This window comes from Eleginops maclovinus, chromosome 8 (genome assembly GCF_036324505.1).
Source record: "Eleginops maclovinus isolate JMC-PN-2008 ecotype Puerto Natales chromosome 8, JC_Emac_rtc_rv5, whole genome shotgun sequence".
NCBI classification, from domain to species: Eukaryota; Metazoa; Chordata; class Actinopteri; order Perciformes; family Eleginopidae; genus Eleginops; species Eleginops maclovinus.
Window position 1 is genome coordinate 20,657,454 of NC_086356.1, and position 24,133 is coordinate 20,681,586.

Here is a 24,133-nt window from a genome sequence, read left to right on the forward strand (position 1 = left end):
CTACATCTGAGCTTTAGTGATTTACATAAAGAGAGAAGTACTCAGATGATCTTGTACTTAAGTAAAAGTAGAAGTACCAGAGTGTAATACTCTAGTAAAAATCCTGCATTCTAAATGTTCCTCCAGTGAAAGTAGAAAGTATTCTCATCTAAATGTACTTAAAGTAGCGACAGTAAAAGTAGTCATTGTTTGATTGGTCCATTTCAGAATAATATACATTATACAGTATGTATATGTAGTGGCTAAAAGTACAATGCAATTGAAATACTCAAGTAAAGTAAAATCTCTCAAAATTGTACTTAAGTACAGCACTTGAGTAAATGTACTTAGTTACTTAACACTACTGATCACACAACAGATATCATATAACAGTTATTTTCACAAAGAACAACCGGGAATTACTGAACCTACAAAAGCATCTCGACAGCTCCTCTCTTGTGGTGCGTTCAGGTTCCTCTCCTCAGGCTGTTTCTGTCTGTCTGCTTTGGAGGAGGATACATCAACTTTTATTTGGCTCCCTGTTTGTCGTGTGTTGGAGGGAAAGGGTTAAATCACGTGTGTAGCGCAGTTGAGCTCTGTAGCTCACAAGTATTGTCATCTGAAGAGGACAAAGACATCTCTGCCGTCATTCATTCCCTCAGCTCGTCTGAGCTCTCTCTGATACTGCCAGTGTTTCTGCTGCGGGACAACACGATGCACACTCTCCTGTTCTGCGGCAGCATCTTCACTCTGCACCTTTTCCTCTGCGCCAAATCTGTGCCGGTCCAGGAGCGGAGCAGCAGGCACAAGCCGCTGCAGGTGAGTCAGAACGATTTATAGAAAAGGGTAAGAGGAACTGTTTGCACGAGGAAAAGTTAGAGATCACACTATGCCGAACCGGTAGGGACTCAAGAGGATGTAGTGCAGAGGTGGGGGAAGTACTCAAATCTTAGAAGTAGAAGTACCAGAGTGTAGGAATACTCTGTCACAGTAAAAGTGCTGCATTCAAAATGTTCCTCCAGTGAAAGTAGAAAGTACTCTCATCTAAATGTACTTAAAGTATCGACAGTAAAAGTAGTCATTGTTTGATTGGTCCATTTCAGAATAATATCTCTGATATGTTTTATAATTATTGATCATTAAAGTGTTCTCAGAGCTGGTAAAGGTGCAGCTAGTTTGAATGGCTTTGTATACTGCAGGGTAGCTGCTGGATTTACTCCAGGTGAACTAAAGTCTGATTTAAGGGCTGATTATATTTAACATCATTAATCCAGATCTGTAAACTAACTAAAGGTATTAAATAAACGTAGTGAAAGTACACCATTTACCTCTGAATTGTAGTGGGGTAGAAGTAAAAAGTATAGCAAACAATTGAAATGCTCCAAATTGTACTTAAGCACAATAAGTGAGTAAATCTACTTACTTTACACCACTGGTCTAAGTATGACAGTAGAAATATTGCATATGATGGATTCATGTTTTTCATGGAATTTAAAGTAAAGCCTGGATAAAAGCAGCTGCATTTCATGACACATTAACACAGAGCTCAAAACGTGCAAGTAAAAAGTGTGTTCCACTGTTAATCTGCACAGTTATATTAAAAGAGCTGCCAACTCCATATCAGTTTCATGCAAGGCTGCAAGCCAACTGTTGACTCAATAGTTTGTGGAAGAGTACATTTTTTTTTCACAATTGATACAAATCAAACATCAGTTTTTAAATTTGTCATGCTTTAAAAAATATGAAAGCATTATGCTCGTTACATCAGTACTGTATGCGGACAGGACAGCATTAGTGTCGACTCTGCAGCTTGATTGAAGCCAGACCTGCTTCACAGTGCTGTCAACAGAGAGTCAGAGGGAGCAGGCAGAGGCAAGTCTCTGCAACTGTGCTGACTCAGGAACAGCAGAAAATAGCAGATACTTAGAGAGAGACACATCAGCCAACAGACTCCCTGAGGCTCTTTGTGCTTCATGCATCAAGCGTCTTTGAGCACTCGGAAAAGCGCTATATCAATGTTATGTATTATCATGCTGAGTTTCTGCAGCAAACTGTGATGGAAACTTCTGGAGCATTGGAGACGAAACTCAGAGAGACATGGGGAGAGCTGGAACTTTGTTGGCAAACATTGAAGGTTTATTCTGAAGTTAACGGCCGGAGAATTGACATTTGCTGCAGCCACAAGTTGACACAGCGGTTGCCCGACCAATTCTGAAGATCTCTACTGCAGTCCGAGTTTTTAAGCAGTTCCAAATGGACAATCAACATTCTTCAGTCTTCAGTCGCCAGACTAAACAATGACGGACCCTGAATCTAACTAAAGCCATCGTACATGGCAAAAAATGTGAAAATCAGGGAACCTACGTTCCAGATAAGAAGGGCTTCTAGACGTCCCTAAACAATAAACTATCTCAGGTCAGCTTGTTCTCGCTCATAGACTGGCATCAACAAAGCGCCCAAACCGCCCCTCCTTAAGGGAAATTACAGCACCCCAAGGCCAAAGACCTATGCCATGGGAATAGAGACAGAGTAAGGACAAAATGATGAGTTATGTCAAAGGTTAACCACCTAAGCAAAATATTCCCTAACAGTTCAAACGACCTGCCCTGCCAATGAACCACACTGGACTTTCATTGCTAATCAAAATGTTCATTTTAGAAGCAAGATCGTTCATATCCCTAACAACCCTGTACATGTTTATCAAGAGAAGATGCACTATTCATTTTTATCTGTATTTAAGAGTAAGAGATTACAAATAATGATATCTCTCCCTGATATGTGCTCGAGTAGATGCACTTGAAAGCGGCTTGAAATTTGGACCCAAGTAAAGTACTATTTACTAAGTTACCCTTCACCACTGTTTAGTATGCAGATACTACAGTATGTGAACAGAATGGAGTAACAGTTTAAATTGAATACTCCTAAAGATGAATAATTTGTACTTCAAATCCACATTAAATCAGTGTTTGAGTCTAAATGAGCATTTTCAGTTCCAGTCTCATTTAGTGTTCTGTCATTGTTTTAATCAAACATTTATCGTATTTATGCAGCAAAAACGCAACCTGTGTTGTGTTAAATAATAATAAAAGTACACAATGCAATAGATCTGATGATTTCATGTATTTAAATGATTGAACAGCACTAAAACACAGTGTTTCTTGTCAACCCAAAAGGACTTTCTACATTTGTCAGGGCAAGCATGTTCTGATTTAGAATTTGGGTTGTGAGCTCACCTCTACCCAGGTTCAGTGTGTGATCTCTGGGTACTGCATGTGAAGGAAGCTTAAAACAGGCTTTACTAATGTATTCACTTGAACAAACCCCCTTTATTGAAACTAATACATTTACAAGCTTACTCACATGAATTTCTAAGTATTTTGACATTATGAAGTAGGATTTAAATACTTGGTTAACCACGCACAGCTCTGAAAAGTATATTTTATGTAGAAATATCTGAAACAAAAGTAATAACTTGTTGAATTTAGTGAGAGAGGCATACCTCCTCCACTTGGTATGTGTGAATCTTTGACAATCATTAGTTACTCTTGAGAAATGTCTTCCAATGTGAGCATGATTTCTCTCAGTCTGGACTACTCTTATCTGCCATGTGAGAGCCAGACTGAACTTGAGTAAAAGTAAAAAAGTATTTGCATTAAAAATACTTTTAGAAACAAAAGTAAAGTATTGGTTATGCAAAATGGCCATTTTAAGCACCTGGTCATTTAAAAGTATTTTGTTAAATATATGAAAATGATTGGTTCATGAATGTGTTGCACTTGGTATAAGTGGGGTTCATTTAAATCTCTATAAACTACTTACTAGCTTAACCTATAATAATGATAATTTATGGGTCGATTTATATTTTGTATTAATAATGTGGTGGAGTAAAAAGTACAACATTTGCCCACAAATGTAGGTGAGTAAAAGTAGTAATTGTCAAAACGTTGCAGAGTGGTGAACAAATCACTTCACGTTCTGCTCGGTGTTTTTGTAATTGCAAGTTGTAAAACGAGTCACTCCCAGTTGTGTCGGGTCAGCATCCTTGGAAACCCTTTTGTAACACGCTCCCTGTGTTACAATGCAGACAACCTGATGTGATGACTAAACCGGGGACTTCCAGACATCTGCTCACTGGGATGCAGCTTTGTGGAGCCCTTGAGAATAGATCTGCGTCTGTGTTGGTGTGGTCCACATTTTTTCAGTCCTGTACATGTTGCTACCTGCATGCACACATCGTATTTATATGTTCAAAGGTAGATTCAAACTGTACTATAAGGAAAACAACAATGGCCCTCTGTAGATGGGATCAGCATGTAATAAGGGTTGAAGCTAGGGCACATCAGCTTGTGCGAGATTGGATAAACAGCAGAGTGCTGTGGGGACATGCCAGCTCCAGCTCCAGGAGTTCCCCAGCGTTCGCAGAGCTTTGTTTTAATGGCATGTGACTCTGTGTTTGTGCTCCTGAAATGAAACCTTGCCTCTTGCCCACACACTTGCCTTAGTTCTGTCACTCACCGTAAACTGAGCTGCACTCGGCCCGCAGGCTTCAACTTTGATGAGGCAGTTCAAACCTCTTCAACCATGAGTCCATTGTTATGTATGATGTTGAGCTGAGTTATCCATTGTTTCAGTCAAAGCAAAATGCCCAATATTCACCATCTTGCTTCTTCTCTTACTGATGGGTAACTGAATATCTTTAGACAGGAAAAACCCTTTTAAAATGTAACCTTGGGCTCTTAGCAGTGATAATGTGTTTCCTTTTTTTTTAATACAAAATGATTAAGCCAAGACTAAACAATACTTTTTAGTGTTAGTTTACCCTGATATCAACACTATGACATCATCAGAGATACTTTTGAAACTTTGGAAAAATAAAGGTCTTTTTTAAAAACGTTGGTAAACTTGCTCCAGAGCCATGCATTTATATATGATGGATAAATATGTGTATGTTTGGAATACACATAGACCGCTGTGAGGGATTGAACTCATACGTTTTAATGTGACCTATCAATAACCTAGATTAAAGCAGTAAACCTGTCCCTCCTCCCGACAGAAAAACAATCGACTGGGTTTGGCCGGCTGACTCAGGGCCAGTGTGGCTTCTGATTGTTCAGTATTTGAACAAACATCGAGTCATAATCCTTTTAGAAAACTTTAAAGCTTTGATTAAGCATTTCATTCTTCTCACTGATTGATTGTCTTATTTGCTTTGCAATCATAAAGGACAATCAACCAGTCAATAAGACTTTAAAGAAGTCTGAATAATCCTGTTGGTTTACCGTTAGCTTCACAGGACAAAGAGGCAAGGTTGTTGGGACTTTTTCTAGTTGCAGCTTAAATCCATGACTTCATATGAAAATATGTAGAGGTAATTAATAGGCCTGCAGAGATTACAGAAATATGCAGCATAAACACGAGGGTGACGCCTGTACAGGAGCGCAGAGCAAACCCTTTCTTTTATTAAAATGACAGATTTGTCCTGGTGGGAAAATAGTTGGAAACATTGGGAAAGTGTAAGAACACTACTCAACAATCGCATACATACAGATCTAATCTGTTTTCAAATATTTGAGTACAGAAATTATACATAATACATCTTTAACTGTTGATTTTAGGTCTGAGTTTTGTACACACATCTGATACAGACATACGAATTAAATAAAACATTTGATGATTCATGATAAATACAACTATCAATAAATACAATAAATGATGACAGCTTTAGGAAATGTATGAATGGAGAAACACAGTAAATATCAGTTAGTGGAGGACATATTCTGAAGATTTAAAACTCAACTAACTCTGGCGTTGATTAATGAAATTGAGGTTAAAAAAACAAAAACAGTCAATGTGTGTGTTTGTGTGTATGTATGTACAGTATGTGTGTGTACCTTCATAGATAAGTGTTCTTGTGTGAATTTAAAATTGAAGTTATCATTATTATACGTGTAGATTCATCATCCAGTGCATTCTGAGAAGCACTTTATCAAAGAGGCCCAAAGCACTGAACTGTAGGTGGCCTGATATAAACAGTACAAACATGTTCAGAATGGCTTGCAGTAACTTATTCCATGTTTGAAAATGAAGAGTCCTCAATTTTCCAACAACTAATGAATCCGATGATGAGCTGTATAAATGATGTTTCTGTTTGACCTCAGGAAAAAAAAAACGTATTTATCTGAAAGATATGAAAACTATTGATACAAGGACACACCAGTCACGTGACAGTTGTCCCCTGATGACATCCAGTGTCCTGCACAGTGTGTACCAGTCCAGCTTGTTTACTTCTTAAAAGGGCTTACTCAGTGACTCTGAAACTGAGGTGTACTAACAATCATAGGCTAATGGGATAGCTGAGCTTGTAGACTCCAAACGGTCAAATCAGCAAAACAGAAGACAAAGTGACGTCACTGTGAGGAGGGAGTGTGGCAGACATTCATCAGGTGCTGTCCTCACATCTGAGAGAAGACGTCTTGCACCGTTAGTCATAAAAACAAGCTGTTAAAGGCTTTTTAGGATTTGCTTCGCTGTTGCTCAGTCGCTGTGGTCCTTCCTGCCCCCTTTTATTTAGCAAGGGCTTGAAGGTAACTATATTGGACAAACTAATGTCCAACCAAATCTTGATAAGGCTGACCTGTATCAATTATATTCCAATTTTAAAAAATGATATCTGGAGCTGTCCAAAGTGGCAACCTGGTGAAGGTCTTTGATAGACCTGACATTCAAAGATGGTTTCATCAGCATACAAATACAGTTGGAAAATAATAATGTTATTTATTGTTGTTAATCATGGCTGAAAAGATGATGTTCATTTGTTTGTAGGTGAGGCCGCAGAGCAACAGTCACGTTGGTCTGAAGAAGAGGGGAAGACACCAGCAGGACACGCTAAACAAAGAGAACCAATTGAAGACTGTACTGGCATCCAAAAATGACACGGAGTTCTGGAAGCGTCGTCGCTGTGGAGTCCCAGACTATCCCAGCCTAACGCAGGTCGGCCCCTCATACTATAATCGGAAGAAGAAGGCAGCCCTGAAGAGAGAGCAGCGCAGGAAGCGATATGCTCTGTTCGGAGGCCGCTGGGAGAAGAATGACCTCACCTACAAGTAGGAAACACACATATATTCTGCTATATCCAGCTGGTATGTTCAGGCGGACCAAAATGAAGGTTGAGTTAAAAAATGGGTGTTGCCGGAAGTAATAATAATAATAACTTCAACTTAGTGCCTTTCATGGTACCCAAGGTCGCTTTACAAATAGGGAGGAGAAAAGGGGAGTGGGGGTTAGGGATCAAAGGACTTAGTGCAGAGAAATGTTTCGAGTTGCTTTTTGAACATGGGCAGGGATTGAGCAGAGCGGACGTGGGGTGGTAGACTGTTCCAGAGTGTGGGAGCATTGGCAGTGAAGGCCCTTTCCCCAAAAGTTTGCAATCTGGTGCGGGGAGTGGCCAGCAGGTCCTTGTCAGAGGACCGCAGGGAACGTGACTGAGTGTAAGGGTGGAGGAGATCTGTGAGGTATTGTAGTGAGAGTCCATGGAGAGATTTGTAGGTGAGCAGGAGGATGTTGTAGGTGATGCGTGACTTGACTGGCAACCAGTGGAGGTGTTGGAGGATGGGAGTGATATGCTGCCAGGGCTTTGTGTGGGTTAGAACCCTAGCAGCTGAGTTCTGGACGTACTGGAGTCTGATGAGGGCCTTGGTGGGCAGTCCAGACAGGACACCGTTGCAGTAGTCCAGACGGGAAGTGATGAAGGCATGGATGAGTATCTTTCACTGAATGCGTGAGTGAAGGCCGGAGTCGTGAGACTTTTCTGAGGTGGTAGAAGGCAGACTTGGTGATGTTGTACTGTACTGTGAATAGTGAGGTCTGATGGCGTCCTTTCATTGCACAGTCGATAGAACATTTGTACAGGGCGCGGACTAACACATAGGGGGGTTGCTCCTGATTATTTCAGACAATGAGACAAAAAATGAAGTTTAATAGGTAGATAGCAGGGGACACGGGAGGAAATGATGAAGGGATGTATGAAGGGGTGAAGGAAAGAAGGAGTGAAGGGATGTGAGTAAGGACATGGAGACAAACCAGGCGGTTGTGTTAGGTAGCTTAGTAGATGTGGCCTTGCTCCCCAACCTAAATTAATTAAGTTAATTAACTAATTAGCAAGTAAATATATACAATGCAATTAAAAAACATGTGTTTTTGCCTTTGACAGACATCTTCTCTGGGTTGTTTTAGTTTTGTACTGGCAGCTACACAAGGCAAGATTAGTACCTCCAGGGGCCCCTGGGCACTGACAGCTCATGGGCCCCCAAAACCTACCCCAAGACGGAAATGCGTCTGCACTATTGAATAAATGTGTGTGATTCTTACAGTAAATGCTACTCACAGCTGCTTTATTGGATAAAAAGCTCCTACACTGATCACCTCATTCATTCCCTCCAGCTGAACCAGGGGCGTGGTAAAATAAAAATAAATAAAGTTGATAGTGCATAGATAGTGTACTGAGACCCTATCAGAGACAGTTTAGAAAGAATATTTTACCTTATCCAAAAGCAGAGGTATTTATGGCGGTTAAGACTTGCAACCTTGACCATATGGTAGATCAGGCACAGCGGCTACACCAGAAGTGATCTGCTTCCAAACTGCGACTGGCTCAGCAGTGGCCAAAGTGTCCATACATCCTCACACACAGGGTGTCGGATCTAGCAGGCAATCTAATGGGTTCCCCTCGGTTTTTGAACTGTCCACCAAGATTTTAAATTAGGTTTATTTTTTCATGGAACTGTTTGTAATTTAAATATTTAATATACTGTATATACTACCTTCCCTTCAAATTAAGTTTATTTTTGACCACACAAACAGCTGTGAGGTCTGACTGTCATGGCCTCCAGAGAAATACATTCATTCATCTGAGAGCGCAAGACAAAGTTGATGGCTTCAGTCTGCTATAAAGCTCATGTCTGAACCTAGGCTGAGGGGGGGCTGGAGACATTAAGGTGGTGGGTATTTACAGAAACACGCAGCCTCACACGAAGGCTTGGAATACATGGTTTGATTTCCAGTATTTGGTCGAATCAGCAGAATAGGCAGCCCTAAATGGCCAGCCATACCATACATTCTAGAATCATCCTGTAATTACAATGAATGAAGGAATGATTCCTTTTGTAGAGGGCAGAGTTTTAGAGCTAGTCAGCACTGTGTCATTCTGCAATACTGTGGTGCATGTGTGCTTGTGGTGACAGTGAATAGAGACTGTGGCTCCATTACAGAGACTCTTACTCTGTTGAACCACCACTACAGACTTCTACAGTTAAACTGTGACACAAGCTTGTTCCTGACACAGCAGGACCCGCAGTGTATCAGTCTGGTGTGAAGGAGTGCGCTCAGTGTCAGTGGAGCTTGCCGGAGGTGCTGAAGTTTATATCACATCCTGTCTGTTGTGTCTGAGCTTGTTCACCCAGCTGAACAACAAGACAGAGCCCATTCTCATATGGCACGATTAACTCTGAGTGAAATCACTCCCACAGTATGCAAAGTAAACTCATGCTTTATAGATTCTTTTGTCTTTTTCTTGAAGTCTGTGCCCCTTTTCTGCAACGCGCTGGTGTTAAGAAAGGTTTCTTAAGATGATCTGGAGTCACTGCATGCAGAAAATCAGTACTGAAAAGTCTCCAGCTATTTCAGAGCTACTGGGTCCCTGCTCTCATGCAGTTTTGGAACCAGGCAAGCTTTTTAGAGGCTAGTTTTTTGCCAAAAAGTTTGACGCTAAACCCAAACACGAATCTTTTCTTTGGCAGATGTATCCAGTGAGGCAGCATTATCAACAATAATACATCTTATTTGAACATGTGAATAAAACCCCCCCAGTTTCTAGACATACATTGTATGGAATAACAATATAAAGAGGAATGCATTTGATTAAGCAATATATCATTAATATTACATTTTTTTGCAGTTCATAAGATGAATCCAGCTAATGTCCAAAAGCTTATTCCTTCTTTACATTTTGTTTTACATCTTAAAATGTAAAAAACAGAAATTCATCTTTAGTATGCATTCAAACAAAATTAAATGTGTGTATTTATACTTTTTACAGATATATGTATACAGTATATACTGAAAGGTTGAATCTTTCAATCTTTCAGTATATACAGCTCCGGACAAAATGAAGAGACCACTCCAAATATTTCTCCAATCTTTATCTCTACAGCCATTCCAGTGTCTGTTTAATTCCAACACAGAGAAATGTTGTCAGTAGTTTATAGAATACAATAAAAAAAGAAAGAAAATCATTTAACTCAAAGACATATCTATGAGTAGTCAAACCAGAAAAACTGATAATGCTGAAGTGCTCTCTTCATTTTTTCTGGAGCTGTATATTGTATACATACCGTGTACACAGATGTTTACTGGGCACATGCTTATGTTAGTTTTCAGGATAAAAACAAAAAAAAATGTGTTTGGTTGGTAAGCCATGGTATGCGGAGACCCGCTATACATTATATACAGTATATATGTGGCTTATTTGTAAAATGTTGCTGCACCTGCACAGTGTGAATGGTTTAATAGATAAAATAAAATCAATGCACTAGAGGCTCACACTTGTTATAAATGTTGTGCTGCCAAGGGCGAGCTTACATCGCACACAATTACATTCCCTGCAACAAAAACAACTGACAAATTTGCTTTGAGGGTTTATTGAAAGGAGTGTTTGTATCAGGTGGCTGCATAAACAATCATCTTTACCCTGCACTGATGCACCGTGATTCAACAGTTTGGTTCACAGTCACTTTTTCAAGTCAGCTTTATTAGGTAATAGTAAACATGCCGTGAATGCTCTCTAATACAGCTCTTTGTTGTGTGCAGGTGTGTGTCTACATTTTCCAACAACTAATGAATGTGACGATAGGTGTATAAATGATGTTCATGTTGGTCCCAACAGGATTGAGCGTTTCCCTGGCAGATGAGTGAGGGCAGGGTGCGGCAGGTTCTCCAGGAGGCGTTTGGTGTGTGGACCGCCGTCACTCCTCTGACCCTCAGAGAGGTCACCTCTGGAGAGGCCGACATCCTCATAGACTTCAACAGGTAACACAGCTACACACAACAAAGCTACACACATCACAGCTACAAACATCAAAGCTACACACATCACAGCTACACACCACAACTACACAGCTACACACATCACAGCTACACACATCACAGCTACACACAACATAGCTACACACAACATAGCTACACACAACACAGCTACACACAACATAGCTACACACAACACAGCTACACACATCACAGCTACACACCACAGCTACACACCACACAACACAGCTACACACAACAAAGATACACACAACACAGCTACACACAACACAGCTACACACAACAAAGCTACACACAACACAGCTACACACATCACAGCTACACACCACAGCTACACACACAACACAGCTACACACAACACAGCTACACACAACAAAGCTACACACAACACAGCTACACACATCACAGCTACACACCACAGCTACACACACCACAGCTACACACAACATAGCTACACACAACATAGCTACACACAACACAGCTACACACAACATAGCTACACACAACACAGCTACACACATCAGAGCTACACACCACAGCTACACACAACACAGCTACACACAACAAAGCTACACACATCACAGCTACACACAACAACTACACAGCTACACACATCACAGCTACACACAACATAGCTACACACAACATAGCTACACACAACACAGCTACACACAACATAGCTACACACAACACAGCTACACACATCACAGCTACACACCACAGGTACACACAACACAACACAGCTACACACATCACAGCTACACACAACACAGCTACACACATCAGAGCTACACACCACAGCTACACACAACACAGCTACACACAACAAAGCTACACACAACACAGCTACACACAACACAGCTACACACAACACAGCTACACACAACAAAGCTACACACAACACAGCTACACACATCACAGCTACACACCACAGCTACACACACCACAGCTACACACAACATAGCTACACACAACATAGCTACACACAACACAGCTACACACAACACAGCTACACACAACACAGCTACACACATCACAGCTACACACCACAGCTACACACACCACAGCTACACACAACATAGCTACACACAACATAGCTACACACAACATAGCTACACACAACACAGCTACACACATCACAGCTACACACCACAGCTACACACAACACAGCTACACACATCACAGCTACACACATCACAGCTACACACAACACAGCTACACACAACTAAGCTACACACAACACAGCTAAACACATCACAGCTACACACCACAGCTACACACACCATAGCTACACACAACACAGTTACACACAACACAGTTACACAGATCACATCTACACACACCACAGCTCAACACATCTACACACACCACAGCTACACACACCACAGCTACACACAGCTACACACAACACAGCTACACACAATATATCACATGTACACACAACACAGCTATACACAACACAGCTACACACACCTCAACACAACACAGCTACACACAACACAGCTACACACAACACAGCTACACACATCTACACACAACACAGCTACACACACCTCAACACAACACAGCTACACACAACACTACACACAGACCACATGTACACACAACACAGCTACACAAAACAGCTACACACATCTACACACATCACAGCTACAAACAACACAACACACCGCAACAAAATACAGCTACACACAACACAGCTACACACAACACAGCTACACACAACACAGCTACACACACCTCAACACAACACAGCTACACACAACCTATCTACACACAACACAGCTACACACCTCTACACACATCACAGCTTCACACACCACAGTTCAACACATCTACACACACCACAGCTACATACATCTACACACATCGAAGCTACACACATCACAGCTAAATACAGCTACACACAACACAGCTACACACAACACAGCTAAATACAGCTACACACACACCACAGCTACACAGCTACACACATCAAATCTACACACACCACAGCTCAACACATCTACACACACCACAGCTACACACACCACATCTACACACACCACAGCTACACACAACACAGCCACACACAGCTACACACAACACATCTACACACAACACAGCTACACACAACACAGCTACACCCAACACATATACACACATCTCAGCTACACACAGCTACACACAACACAGCTACACCCAACACAGGCTACACACACCACAGCTCAACACATCTACACACACCACAGCTCAACACATCTACACACACCACAGCTGATGTTACAGACAGATCAGACAATATGTTTTCCAATAATGATTTAGCCATCCTAACAGTAAGAAGTTCTTCATTTAAGGGAAAGACACATCTACTAACTCCTATATACAGCAAAGTGCACAAAATCAGCTCCTGTCATGTGTCAGCTCTGAGCAGAAACAGCCAATCAGAGACACTTATTTTCCCGACATCTGCCCTTTTGTCTATTCTTTAAAAAAAACCTACATCCCCTTACATCAAATAGCAATATCTTTAATATCTCCAGGAGCGATTAACACATGATTCCAACTACATTATCTGTATGATATACAAAGGCTTTGAGAAGAATTTAGGACAAAACGATCTTTGTTCTTTTTTAAATATGTATTTGGTTTAACAGGGACATACATCATCATCACTGAGAAAGAGAAAACTCATATTTTCAACTAGGGATTCCTGACCAGATGTGAGATCAACGTCCACGTTTGTTTGAAACCTGTGAACCATCAGGGAGAACATTGGTCATTTTATAGATTTATTTGCAATAGTCTGTATTGGATCTGTTAGCTAGTCAGCCCTGTCTTGCATTTGGCAACGTGAGTCGAATTGAGTACAAATAGTTTTGAAGGTGGTTGAGTTTGAGTGAGAAAAACAACTGACAAAATGTAAAGTTATAGTGAATAAATGCACTTTGAGTCAAAGCAGTGATCAGGGATCTCATGCCAGTCCATGCTGACTGCTGCGTGGAGAGTTAGTAAAAAGAAGAGCAGTTTTGAGTTGAACATTGAATTATGCTTAACCAATTATCAGAAACAAACTTGGAGGTCTATATTATGTATTTTCGAGATGATCTTATTATTTTAAACCCAAGCATGAATCTCTCTCTCAGTAAACCTGAAGCAGATGTATCCAGTGAGTCAGATTACAATCATGAATGAATGCATCGACGGCGCTGTTTGGCAGGCTGTATGAGAAGCCAGCCTACAGCGTGTCTTTATAAGCACGGATGAGTCATTTTGGCATTTGGTTTACAATATTTTCACGTGATAGCATATTTTTTGTTTATTGTGCTCCCCAGTACAGTTTCATAACTACTGGAAAGCCCTTCTTTCTCTGAGGCACAGCAGTGCTTTTACATAAACGCTAAGGCTGAGGAGGGGAAGGATAAAGAATACATCTGTTACCAGTATCTGTCTGCCCTTCCTTTGGCAAAAAGACAAAATACACATACCTGGTGTAGATGGGTCTTGTATGGAATACTCTTTTAGGGAATGAGTGCTTGCTAGTGTTGTGAAGTGTGGTAACTGGTTGAAGAATAGAAAAGCATTTTGTAAGGCCATTTTCCATAAAAATATATTTATAACCCCAATAAAAACGCCTTCTGGAAATAAAATCTATACAGGTTGGCTCTTTTTCGTGTGAACTATCAAAATAAAGTGAACTGTGACAGCGTTTGTCTCCGCACACACAGCTGGTGTGCTGAGATGTGACGGTATCTCCGTCCTTCAAAAAAATAGCATTATAAGGTCAAATAATTTCTGTTTATGCAAATTTGGCCCAACATGGGTAAGTGCAAGTAAAACGATGTGGTTGGAGAACAGTGCACCTTGTGCAAGAGACACTCAAATAAGGAACTTTTTTTTTAGCTTTGGAAGTCAAAAATCGTAAAGCTGCCATAAAGAGCCACCAGCTAACACCTCGCATGGATAGAATCAACAGTCTGGCCCCCGTGCTGGCCCTCTCTACAGCGCTGGCCCTCTCTACATTAACAATGTCAACACCTCCCAACAGCGTTTGGATCCATGCAACGTTTGCACAGAGCGGCTCTGGATTTTGCACAAAGTAGCTAGATCAGTCAAAAAGAAGAAAGGAAGACATCTGTGAGCTGTTCAGCCATGTTCCCTAAAGGTCTTGAAAAGGTCTCACTGTATATTCAACTCAAACCAGCAGAAACGTATTCTGCAGTTATATAAAGATGACCGCAGCTTGAACACTAACCTAAATGAGGCACTTTTCACTGATTGTGTAGAGTAAAAGAATTGCTTGTGTAGGTACTGGCACGGGGACAGCCTTCCGTTTGATGGTCCTGGAGGAATCCTCGCCCATGCCTTTTTCCCTCGGACACAGAGAGAGGGCGAAGTCCACTTTGACTACGATGAGCATTGGACAGTGGGCAACAATGTGGGTGAGTACATTTGAAATACCCTGAGGTTTATGTTTATCCTCCTGCTTTTAAAGATGCATTTGTGTTCCTCATTTGTTAAAACTAAAGCAGCGGTGCAATACCTATTGAAGTTCAGGGGCCACATACAGCCACATCTGATCTCAGGTGGGCCGGACCAGTGAAAATAACTCCAGATTGTTCCCTTTTAATAACGCAAGAAAAGTATATTGTGAAAATATTTTTACACAACATTTTGAAAAACTTGAAATTCCTCAAGCAAAGTGCAATTTCAACAATTGTATGCTCAGTTTATCATTTACACATGTGCATTACAACAGATCACAACACATTTAGTCACCGGCATCTGGAACTGAACAATATCAGATTTTACTTCATGAACCAAACAACAACTTGATCTAGAGATTATTTTACATTTATTGTTATCCGAACTGACACCAAACAGTCTAAAGTGGGAACTAACCATAAGAGTTGTGAAAACAGCAGTTAATGTCTTATCTGTAATTTGTAAACTTTGCAAAGTCATCCCGCGGCCCGGGTTGGACCCTCTGTATGGCTGTCTGTTTGACACCCCTGCACTAAAGAGTAACAAAGCCTCTGTCTCTCTATCCCTGCTGTCCCATTCAGGCACAGATCTGCTCCAGGTGGCCACTCATGAGTTTGGTCATGTTCTGGGCCTGCAGCACTCCTTGGAGCCGGACGCTGTGATGTGTCCTTTCTACAGCGACTCCTACCCTCTGCAGCTCAGCGAGGACGACAAGAGGGGCATCCAGTATCTGTACGGCCCACCCCGACACAGACAACCCGACATGACTGAGACCAATGAGATTGACGTTGGAATGGTGAGAAAATGATCCTGGGAATGGACTCAGAGCTGCATGCTCTGTGTTTTGGGATTCCTCCAGTCTCTGCCTGTGAGTCCACAGAACAAATGTCCCTGATGTGTCTTCGTTGTGTCTGCAGATGGATGCATGCAGGACAAACTTTGATGCCGTGTCCATGATCCGGGGTGAGCTGTTCTTCTTCAGGTCTGCGTATGTTTGGCGTATCCGGGATGGGCAGCTGCAGGCAGGGTATCCAGCCCTGGCTTCACGCCACTGGAGAGGCATCCCTGACCACATCGACGCTGCATATGAAGACACGTCTGGAAACATCTGGTTCTTCCAAGGTCTGCCATAATACAGGAGAACACTTATGAATGTTTTATTTGAATATATACATATACATATATATATAAAGTGGGGAGAACAAGCATTTGATACACTGCCGATTTTGCAGGTTTTCCCACTTACAAAGCATGTAGAGGTCTGTATTTTTTATCATAGGTACACTTCAACTGTGAGAGACGGAATCTAAAACAAAAATCCAGAAAATCACATAGTATGATTTGTAAGTAATTAATTTGCATTTTACTGCATGACCTAAGTATTTGATACATCAGAAAAACAGAACTTAATATCTGGTACAGAAACCTTTGTTTGCAATTACTGAGATCAGACGTTTCCTGTAGTTCTTGACCAGGTTTGCACACACTGCAGCAGGGATTTTGGCCCACTCCTCCATACAGATCTTCTCCAGATCCTTCTGGTTTCGGGGCTGTCACTGGGCAATACGGACTTTCAGCTCCCTCCAAAGATTCTCTATTGGGTTCAGGTCTGGAGACTGGCTAGGCCACTCCAGGACTTTGAGATGCTTCTTACGGAGCCACTCCTTAGTTGCCCTGGCGGTGTGTTTGGGATCATTGTCATGCTGGAAGACCCAGCCACGACCCATCTTCAATGCTCTTACTGAGGGAAGGAGGTTGTTGGCCAAGATCTCGCGATACATGGCCCCATCCATCCTCCCCTCAATACGGTGCAGTCGTCCTGTCCCCTTTGCAGAAAAGCATCCCCAAAGAATGATGTTTCCACCTCCATGCTTCACGGTTGGGATGGTGTTCTTGGGGTTGTACTCATCCTTCTTCTTCCTCAAAACACGGCGAGTGGAGTTTAGACCAAAAAGCTTTATTTTTGTCTCATCAGACCACATGACCTTCTCCCATTCCTCCTCTGGATCATCCAGATGGTCATTGGCAAACTTCAGACGGGCCAGGACATGCGCTGGCTTGAACAGGGGGACCTTGCGTCCAGGATTTTAATCCATGACGGCGTAGTGTGTTACTAATGGTTTTCTTTGAGACTGTGGTCCCAGTTCTCTTCAGGTCATTGACCAGGTCCTGCCGTGTAGTTCTGGGCTGATCCCTCACCTTCCTCATGATCATTGATGTCCCACGAGGTGAGATCTTGCATGGAGCCCCAGACCGAGGGAGATTGACGTTCATCTTGAACTTCTTCCATTTTCTAATAATTGCGCCAACAGTTGTTGCCTTCTCACCAAGCTGCTTGCCTATTGTCCTGTAGGCCCATCCCAGCCTTGTGCAGGTCTACAATTTTATCCCTGATGTCCTCACACAGCTCTCTGGTCTTGGCCATTGTGGAGAGGTTGGAGTCTGTTTGATTGAGTGTGTGGACAGGTCTCTTTTATACAGGTAACGAGTTCAAACAGGTGCAGTTAATACCAGTAATGAGTGGAGAACAGGAGGGCTTCTTAAAGAAAAACTAACAGGTCTGTGAGAGCCGGAATTCTTACTGGTTGGTAGGTGATCAAATACTTATGTCATGCAATAAAATGCAAATTAATTACTTAAAAATCATACAATGTGATTTTCGGGATTTTTGTTTTAGATTCCGTCTCTCACAGTTGAAGTGTACCTATGATAAAAAATACAGACCTCTACATGCTTTGTAAGTGGGAAAACCTGCAAAATCGGCAGTGTATCAAATAGTTGTTCTCCCCACTTGTAAAATCAGTTAAAAGTCCCCCAAAAAAATTGTGACAAACTAATTTTTTGAGAAATTGTACGATGGTGTAATTGTTGACTATGTGCTTGCAATTATTGTACCTAGACTTTTGCTTTCAGAGATAGTTATTAATTTGTTTATCACTGAAACCAATAATAATCCAATGCAGAGGCAATTATATAATATAATGAATTATTGTATATATATTTATATATATATATTTTTATATTCGTAAAGTTACAACCGGCCATTTGAGTGCAACCATAATGTTGATGTGGTATGCGATTGCACTTGAGTTTTACACCCCTGAAATAAATGGATCAACAATTATATATAAACCATAAGCATTAAAAGAATAAAAGGTCCACTTACCAGAGATATAAGAGGAAGAGACAGTGAAGCATGGAGCGAGACAGGAACTAGAATGCCAAAGGTAGGAGACTTGTGTGTTGCTGCTCGATCTAAAAATAACTTTAACCAGGTTAAAGCCAGTAAAAAAAGGAGCACTTGTTTATTCTGAAGCCCACCTGACAGCATTTGTTGACCTGTCACACAGCTTCCTCTGAGGCTGAACAGTCAAAACATTACTGAGTGCTTTCTGTATTCCTGCTGAACAGAAGCATATCGACACCACAGTCACAACGAACATATGCTGACAGCAGTGTATAACATAAAGGTGAATGAAATCCTAATTTGGGGTTCATTTGTATCTCTTTTACCGTGACAGGAGACAGCTACTGGGTGTTTGATGCTGAGAGGAAGATAACAGGACCGGACTCAGTGCGCCAGCTGGGTCTTCCTGTCTCAGACATCCAAGCAGCTCTGAAGTGGGAGGAGGACCACGTGGAGAAAGTCTACTTCTTCAAGTCTGCTTCTTTCTGGCCCTTCAATCCTCAGGAGAATCGAGTAGATGATGTCCGTCCTGGCAGCATGCAAGCGTGGGGAGGAATCCCCGGGAATATTGATGCAGCCTTTCGGGACAAATATGGTGAGGACTGGATTCACATATATTTAAGCTTATCACAGAAGATGTTCTTGCCTCTGGCCTGTGACTGGTGCACTGTGGTGTGAAGTAACTAAGTACATTTACTCAAGTACTGTACTTAAGTAACATTTTGAGAGACTTGTACTTTACTTTAGTAAATTCAGCAGCTACCCTGCAGTATACAAAGCCATTCAAACTAGCTGCACCTTTACCAGCTCTGAGAACACTTTAATGATCAATCATTATAAAACATATCAGAGATATTATTCTGAAATGGACCAATCAAACAATGACTACTTTTACTGTCGCTACTTTAAGTACATTTAGATGAGAGTACTTTCTACTTTCACTGGAGGAACATTTAGAATGCAGGACTTTTACTGTGACAGAGTATTCCTACACTCTGGTACTTCTACTTTACTCAAGTACAAGATCTGAGTACTTCTACTTTTACTCAAGTACAAGACCTAAGTACTTCTACTTTTACTCAAGTACATGACCTGAGTACTTCTCCTACCTCTGCTGGTGCACACTTGATGTTACTTCTCTCGCTCTCTGACAGGCTATGCTAACTTCCTGAGTGGACAGCACTACTGGAAGTTTGACCCCGTGGCGCTGAAGGTGCTGGAAGGCTTCCCACGCAGCATCGGCATGGACTTCTTTGGCTGTTCTGCCTTTTTATATAAATAAGTTCATACAGATACAACTTGTAAACTTGTGAAGAGCAGTGGCTGTTTTTACAGCTGCATCCACAAACACAATGTTCTGAATACTTCGGAAATATATGCAAGGCCATTATATTTCATTAAGATGACTCCTATAAATACGTCATCTGTCTTAAATGTCACTACCCACACTGAAAAAAATGAAACTTTGACTCAACAGATTTCACATAATGGTATTAGGTTAGCTGAAAGCAACAATATAAGGTTTTAATAAAACATATTAAGTTTAACTCAATATTATTGCTTTCAACTGACCTGATACAGTTATGTGAAATTTGTTGATATAATACATTTAATTAAAGTCAACGTTTCAGATTTGTCAGTGCACTGTGACCAGATCATTTTTGTTTGTATTTGTATTGTAAAGTACATGAATAATCTTCTGCTACATGTGCAGTAACTGGCGGTAAGCGTCTGCTTCTTTTGTCAATTTGAGATGATGAGAAGCTAGATAAAGCTTCCCCCTCAGACTAAAGTCTTTAAACCACTCGGGGGTGTAGGGTGTGTATTTAGTGGAAGCAGGATTTCTAGCCCGGAACCAGTTCTCTATAATGTCTGGAGTTATACATCACAAATACAGCAGCACCTTGCTAACTAGTGGAGTTGAGACATGTATTGAGGGTTACTTTTCTCCAAGGATCCAGGCCATGGACATGTCTAACCGCGTCACAATGCTAACATGTTTATATTTGCTCTGAATGACCCGTCTGAAGGTGGGCCGAACAGCCCACATCCTGGCTGCTGTAGGTTAGAACTCTGAGAGTGAGATCACTTTAATTCTCAGAGTTGTTCCTCTCTACTGGAAAGATTTACATTACTCTAACATTAGTTTTGTCAGCACAGCACCATCAACGGTGAGACATATCTGAAATGACCAGGGACTGTGGATCAAATCACATGCCACCACCAAGGAAACAGAACAGCCTTTAATCATAGTCTGCATTCTTATTGTGTGTGAGCTGCACACATATCAAAATCCTGCAAACTTCTTCAACTTATAGTTCTTCTTCCCCCTAAAAGTCTTGACCGCTACTATTTCCAGGGCATTGCTACGACACAAACAAAACACATGTTAAAACAAAATGTGTGGAATGATCGGGAATTGGTGTGCTATGACTTTGTTTTCAAGAAAATAGCAAATTTTTGAAAGGGAAATCGATGTTAATACAGATGGAAATTACCCAATGTACTCAACATATTTTATTGGAGAAAAAAAGAAAAATGTAAACAGCCCCCGACTGTTTTCATAGATGGATATGAATGTTAATGTGAAAAACCAAAAATGGCAATCCAGTGTTTGGCAGTAATTACCTCAGGTCAGCACTCTAAAGAGGGCCACATACTCCTGTCCAAAACGTTGAGGAGATATGCAAACAACCAGGGGATGTGATCACCCTGCACAGTTTGAAGTAGATTTGTTTCCACCTAGAAAATAGTGTACCTCATGAAACATTGTTCCATCCCCACAGCATGAGCAGATGTAGATGAAAGTCTTTTTATGACCAACACAGAGCTCCCAAAGCCAATGAAAGTGGAGATGTATTTGTGTGTCCGTCCAATAGTTTCATTCTGTTCCCTAAGTGTAGGCTCTTCCTTAGGCCAAGGTTCCAGACCTGGATTCACCACAGCATGTGAAGACTGAATGAAGCACCACTTAAGTGCTTTATAGTTCTATAAGGAAGGTAAACCAGTCAGCACTATATTCTTTTATTCATTTCATCGAGCCATCTAAATGCCTCATTATCTGTTGAAGAGTTTTGCTTCAGTTCTTGGATTGTTATTGTATGTTCATTATAAAAGCTCTGAAACTGTATCTTTCATAGAAAATGAAAACCATATTATAATTAGCTGACAACATAATGTGGTGAGGCTTAAATCCTGTGATGCCATCCTGACAGAGCTTTACTTTGGGATGACTAACTGTATATTATATGGATATTACATTAAGTGAATTGTGTAGTCGGTGCAGGACACTGATTACTGCATGGACTTGTATAATATGCTGATGTGCCTGCAGAAACAGCACGCCAGTGTCAACATGTCCTGAAACAATGTTTAAGGTCTAGTTTGATGTTCTTTAAACATGTACTGAACTGCTTGCCTTTTATATGGAATTATTTAGTCAAAATATATTTTTTTTATTTGATTGAATCTGTAAAGGTTTTCGTTTGCAATAAAACAAACATAACTAAATAAACTTGTTTTCCAATTTTAGCAATGTTGATTTGGAGCAGGGTTTTTAAACTGTGAGACGATGCAGAGAGACGGCTGAAAGAGAGGTATGGGAAGCCATGAATAAATCACATTTATTGACACTCAATTAATTATCGCTGTTGTTATGCTGCAGATCTGTGTTTTACTGATTGACCTTGGAATATATTCACATTGCCTTATCCTTTAAAATAACCTGAGTAACTCATTCTTTGAAATGTATTTGGTTGTCTGTCAATTCAAATGACGAGCGCTTAGGCTATAGCCCATTGTCGTTATTTATGTAAGACTTCTGTGATTCAGTTTTCAGAAGGTGAAATGTTGATTTACCTGTGAGAATGATTACCTGACTTTAACATTTGATATGACAGACATATCTACAGCAGAACAAGAGCAGGCACTTCTCATGGATTGCTCGGTCTGGGTTTACTCTTCCCTGGCTACAGACACTTAGATAGGCCTCATGGCTTCCCACAGACTTGTTTCAGTGTGTCTGTGTAATACAGTGTTAAACTGTGAATCACCCTGGTTTAGGTTGTATGTTCCCTCACTGCTCCTGTGTGTTTTTTTGCATTAGCCATTAGATGCACAACTGTATCACCCTGCTTTGGGCTTTAAATGCACTGCACATTTAGTTAAATGACCAAAGGGTCTGACCAAAATCTGAGTAAAAGATCTGAGTACTTCTATTTCAAGTTCAAAGTTTTATTGGTCACATGTTGGCAAAAAGAACATTTTACATACAGTGAAATTAAAAGGGGGCCATCATTCTGTCTGTCAAATCACTGGAACCTGAATAAATAATTATAGTTTAGAACAGACATTCCTTAAGGAGGTAATGCTATAAAAAAAACTGTCAAATAAGAAAAAGTGTCAATAAATGTAGTTTGAAATGTAGAAAAGTGGCTAGAAATGTTTGGTATTATGCAAAGTGCAAAAGTGCCAGTTATAGTCCACCGGAGTTGAGCAGTCTAACTGCCTGTGGAAAGAACCAAATCAGTCTGAAACACTCTCCATCTTTATGGACCCCTTCAAAGCAGACTCAGTTATTTACCGCTAATTTGTGGTGGAGACACTAAAGAATAAATGTGCTGTCTGCATTTAAGCAGCAGAACTCTCCCTGGGGTCCAACAGGCCTGCACATGTTCACACACAACGAATTTCAATGCATTTATTATTATCAACTTTAGCACCTTGGCAGCACATGATCGTAGTAACTGTTTAGCTGATAAGATAAAACCAGAATACCCCAGAACTAAGATAGAAAAAGTATTTCTGTATCTTTGCGTTCCAGAGATTTTGAATAAAAACAGGAAGCAGCCTCTGAGGTTTACAGCGTTCTAGTGAAGAACCTCTGAGATAACCTCGGCTGCCTTCACCTCCAGTCTACAGGCTGAATTGTCTGCAGATGCTACATTGCGAACAGAAGCAGCCTTGATGAGTATATTAGGACAAGAAGAAAAATTAGCATGTCCCTGTGGAGCCGGGGGCAGAGGGACTAAGAGCTAAACGTTAGCGTTAGCGCTGCTTGTTTCTAACATGAGATGCAGATGTCCAATCACTAACATCTTTCATCTGGTTCAAATTCGGGGTCATGCAGCAGCCAAGATCTAAAATGTGTATAATAGAATACAGCTTATTGTTGGATAAAAAGTAAATTTATGACAGCATCTGGCAAACAACTGTTGCGCAGGGGCGACAAAACGCTGTGTGTGGCACCTCTTGCTGTGATGCATTTATATCTGTACTACCGTGAACATATTCTATTTACTATTTTGGACATTCTACTAATCATATTGTACACTGCTCAAAGAAATGAAAGGAACACTTTGAAAACACGTCAGATCTCAAAGGGCGGGGGGGAATCATGCTGGATAT

General features: G+C 41.0%; 1 protein-coding gene across 1 annotated transcript; it reads left to right on the forward strand.

Annotated features, from left to right (window-relative positions):
* The first annotated feature begins 501 nt into the window (after positions 1–501).
* Positions 502–22,258, forward strand: LOC134868773 (stromelysin-3-like). Its single transcript, XM_063890076.1, has 8 exons — positions 502–798; positions 6,802–7,082; positions 10,924–11,061; positions 15,364–15,497; positions 16,122–16,336; positions 16,458–16,662; positions 19,062–19,322; positions 19,882–22,258. The coding sequence occupies exons 1-8, from the start codon at positions 694–696 to the stop codon at positions 20,007–20,009; spliced, it is 1,467 nt and encodes a 488-aa protein (XP_063746146.1). The 5' UTR covers positions 502–693; the 3' UTR covers positions 20,010–22,258.
* Positions 22,259–24,133: the final 1,875 nt, after the last annotated feature.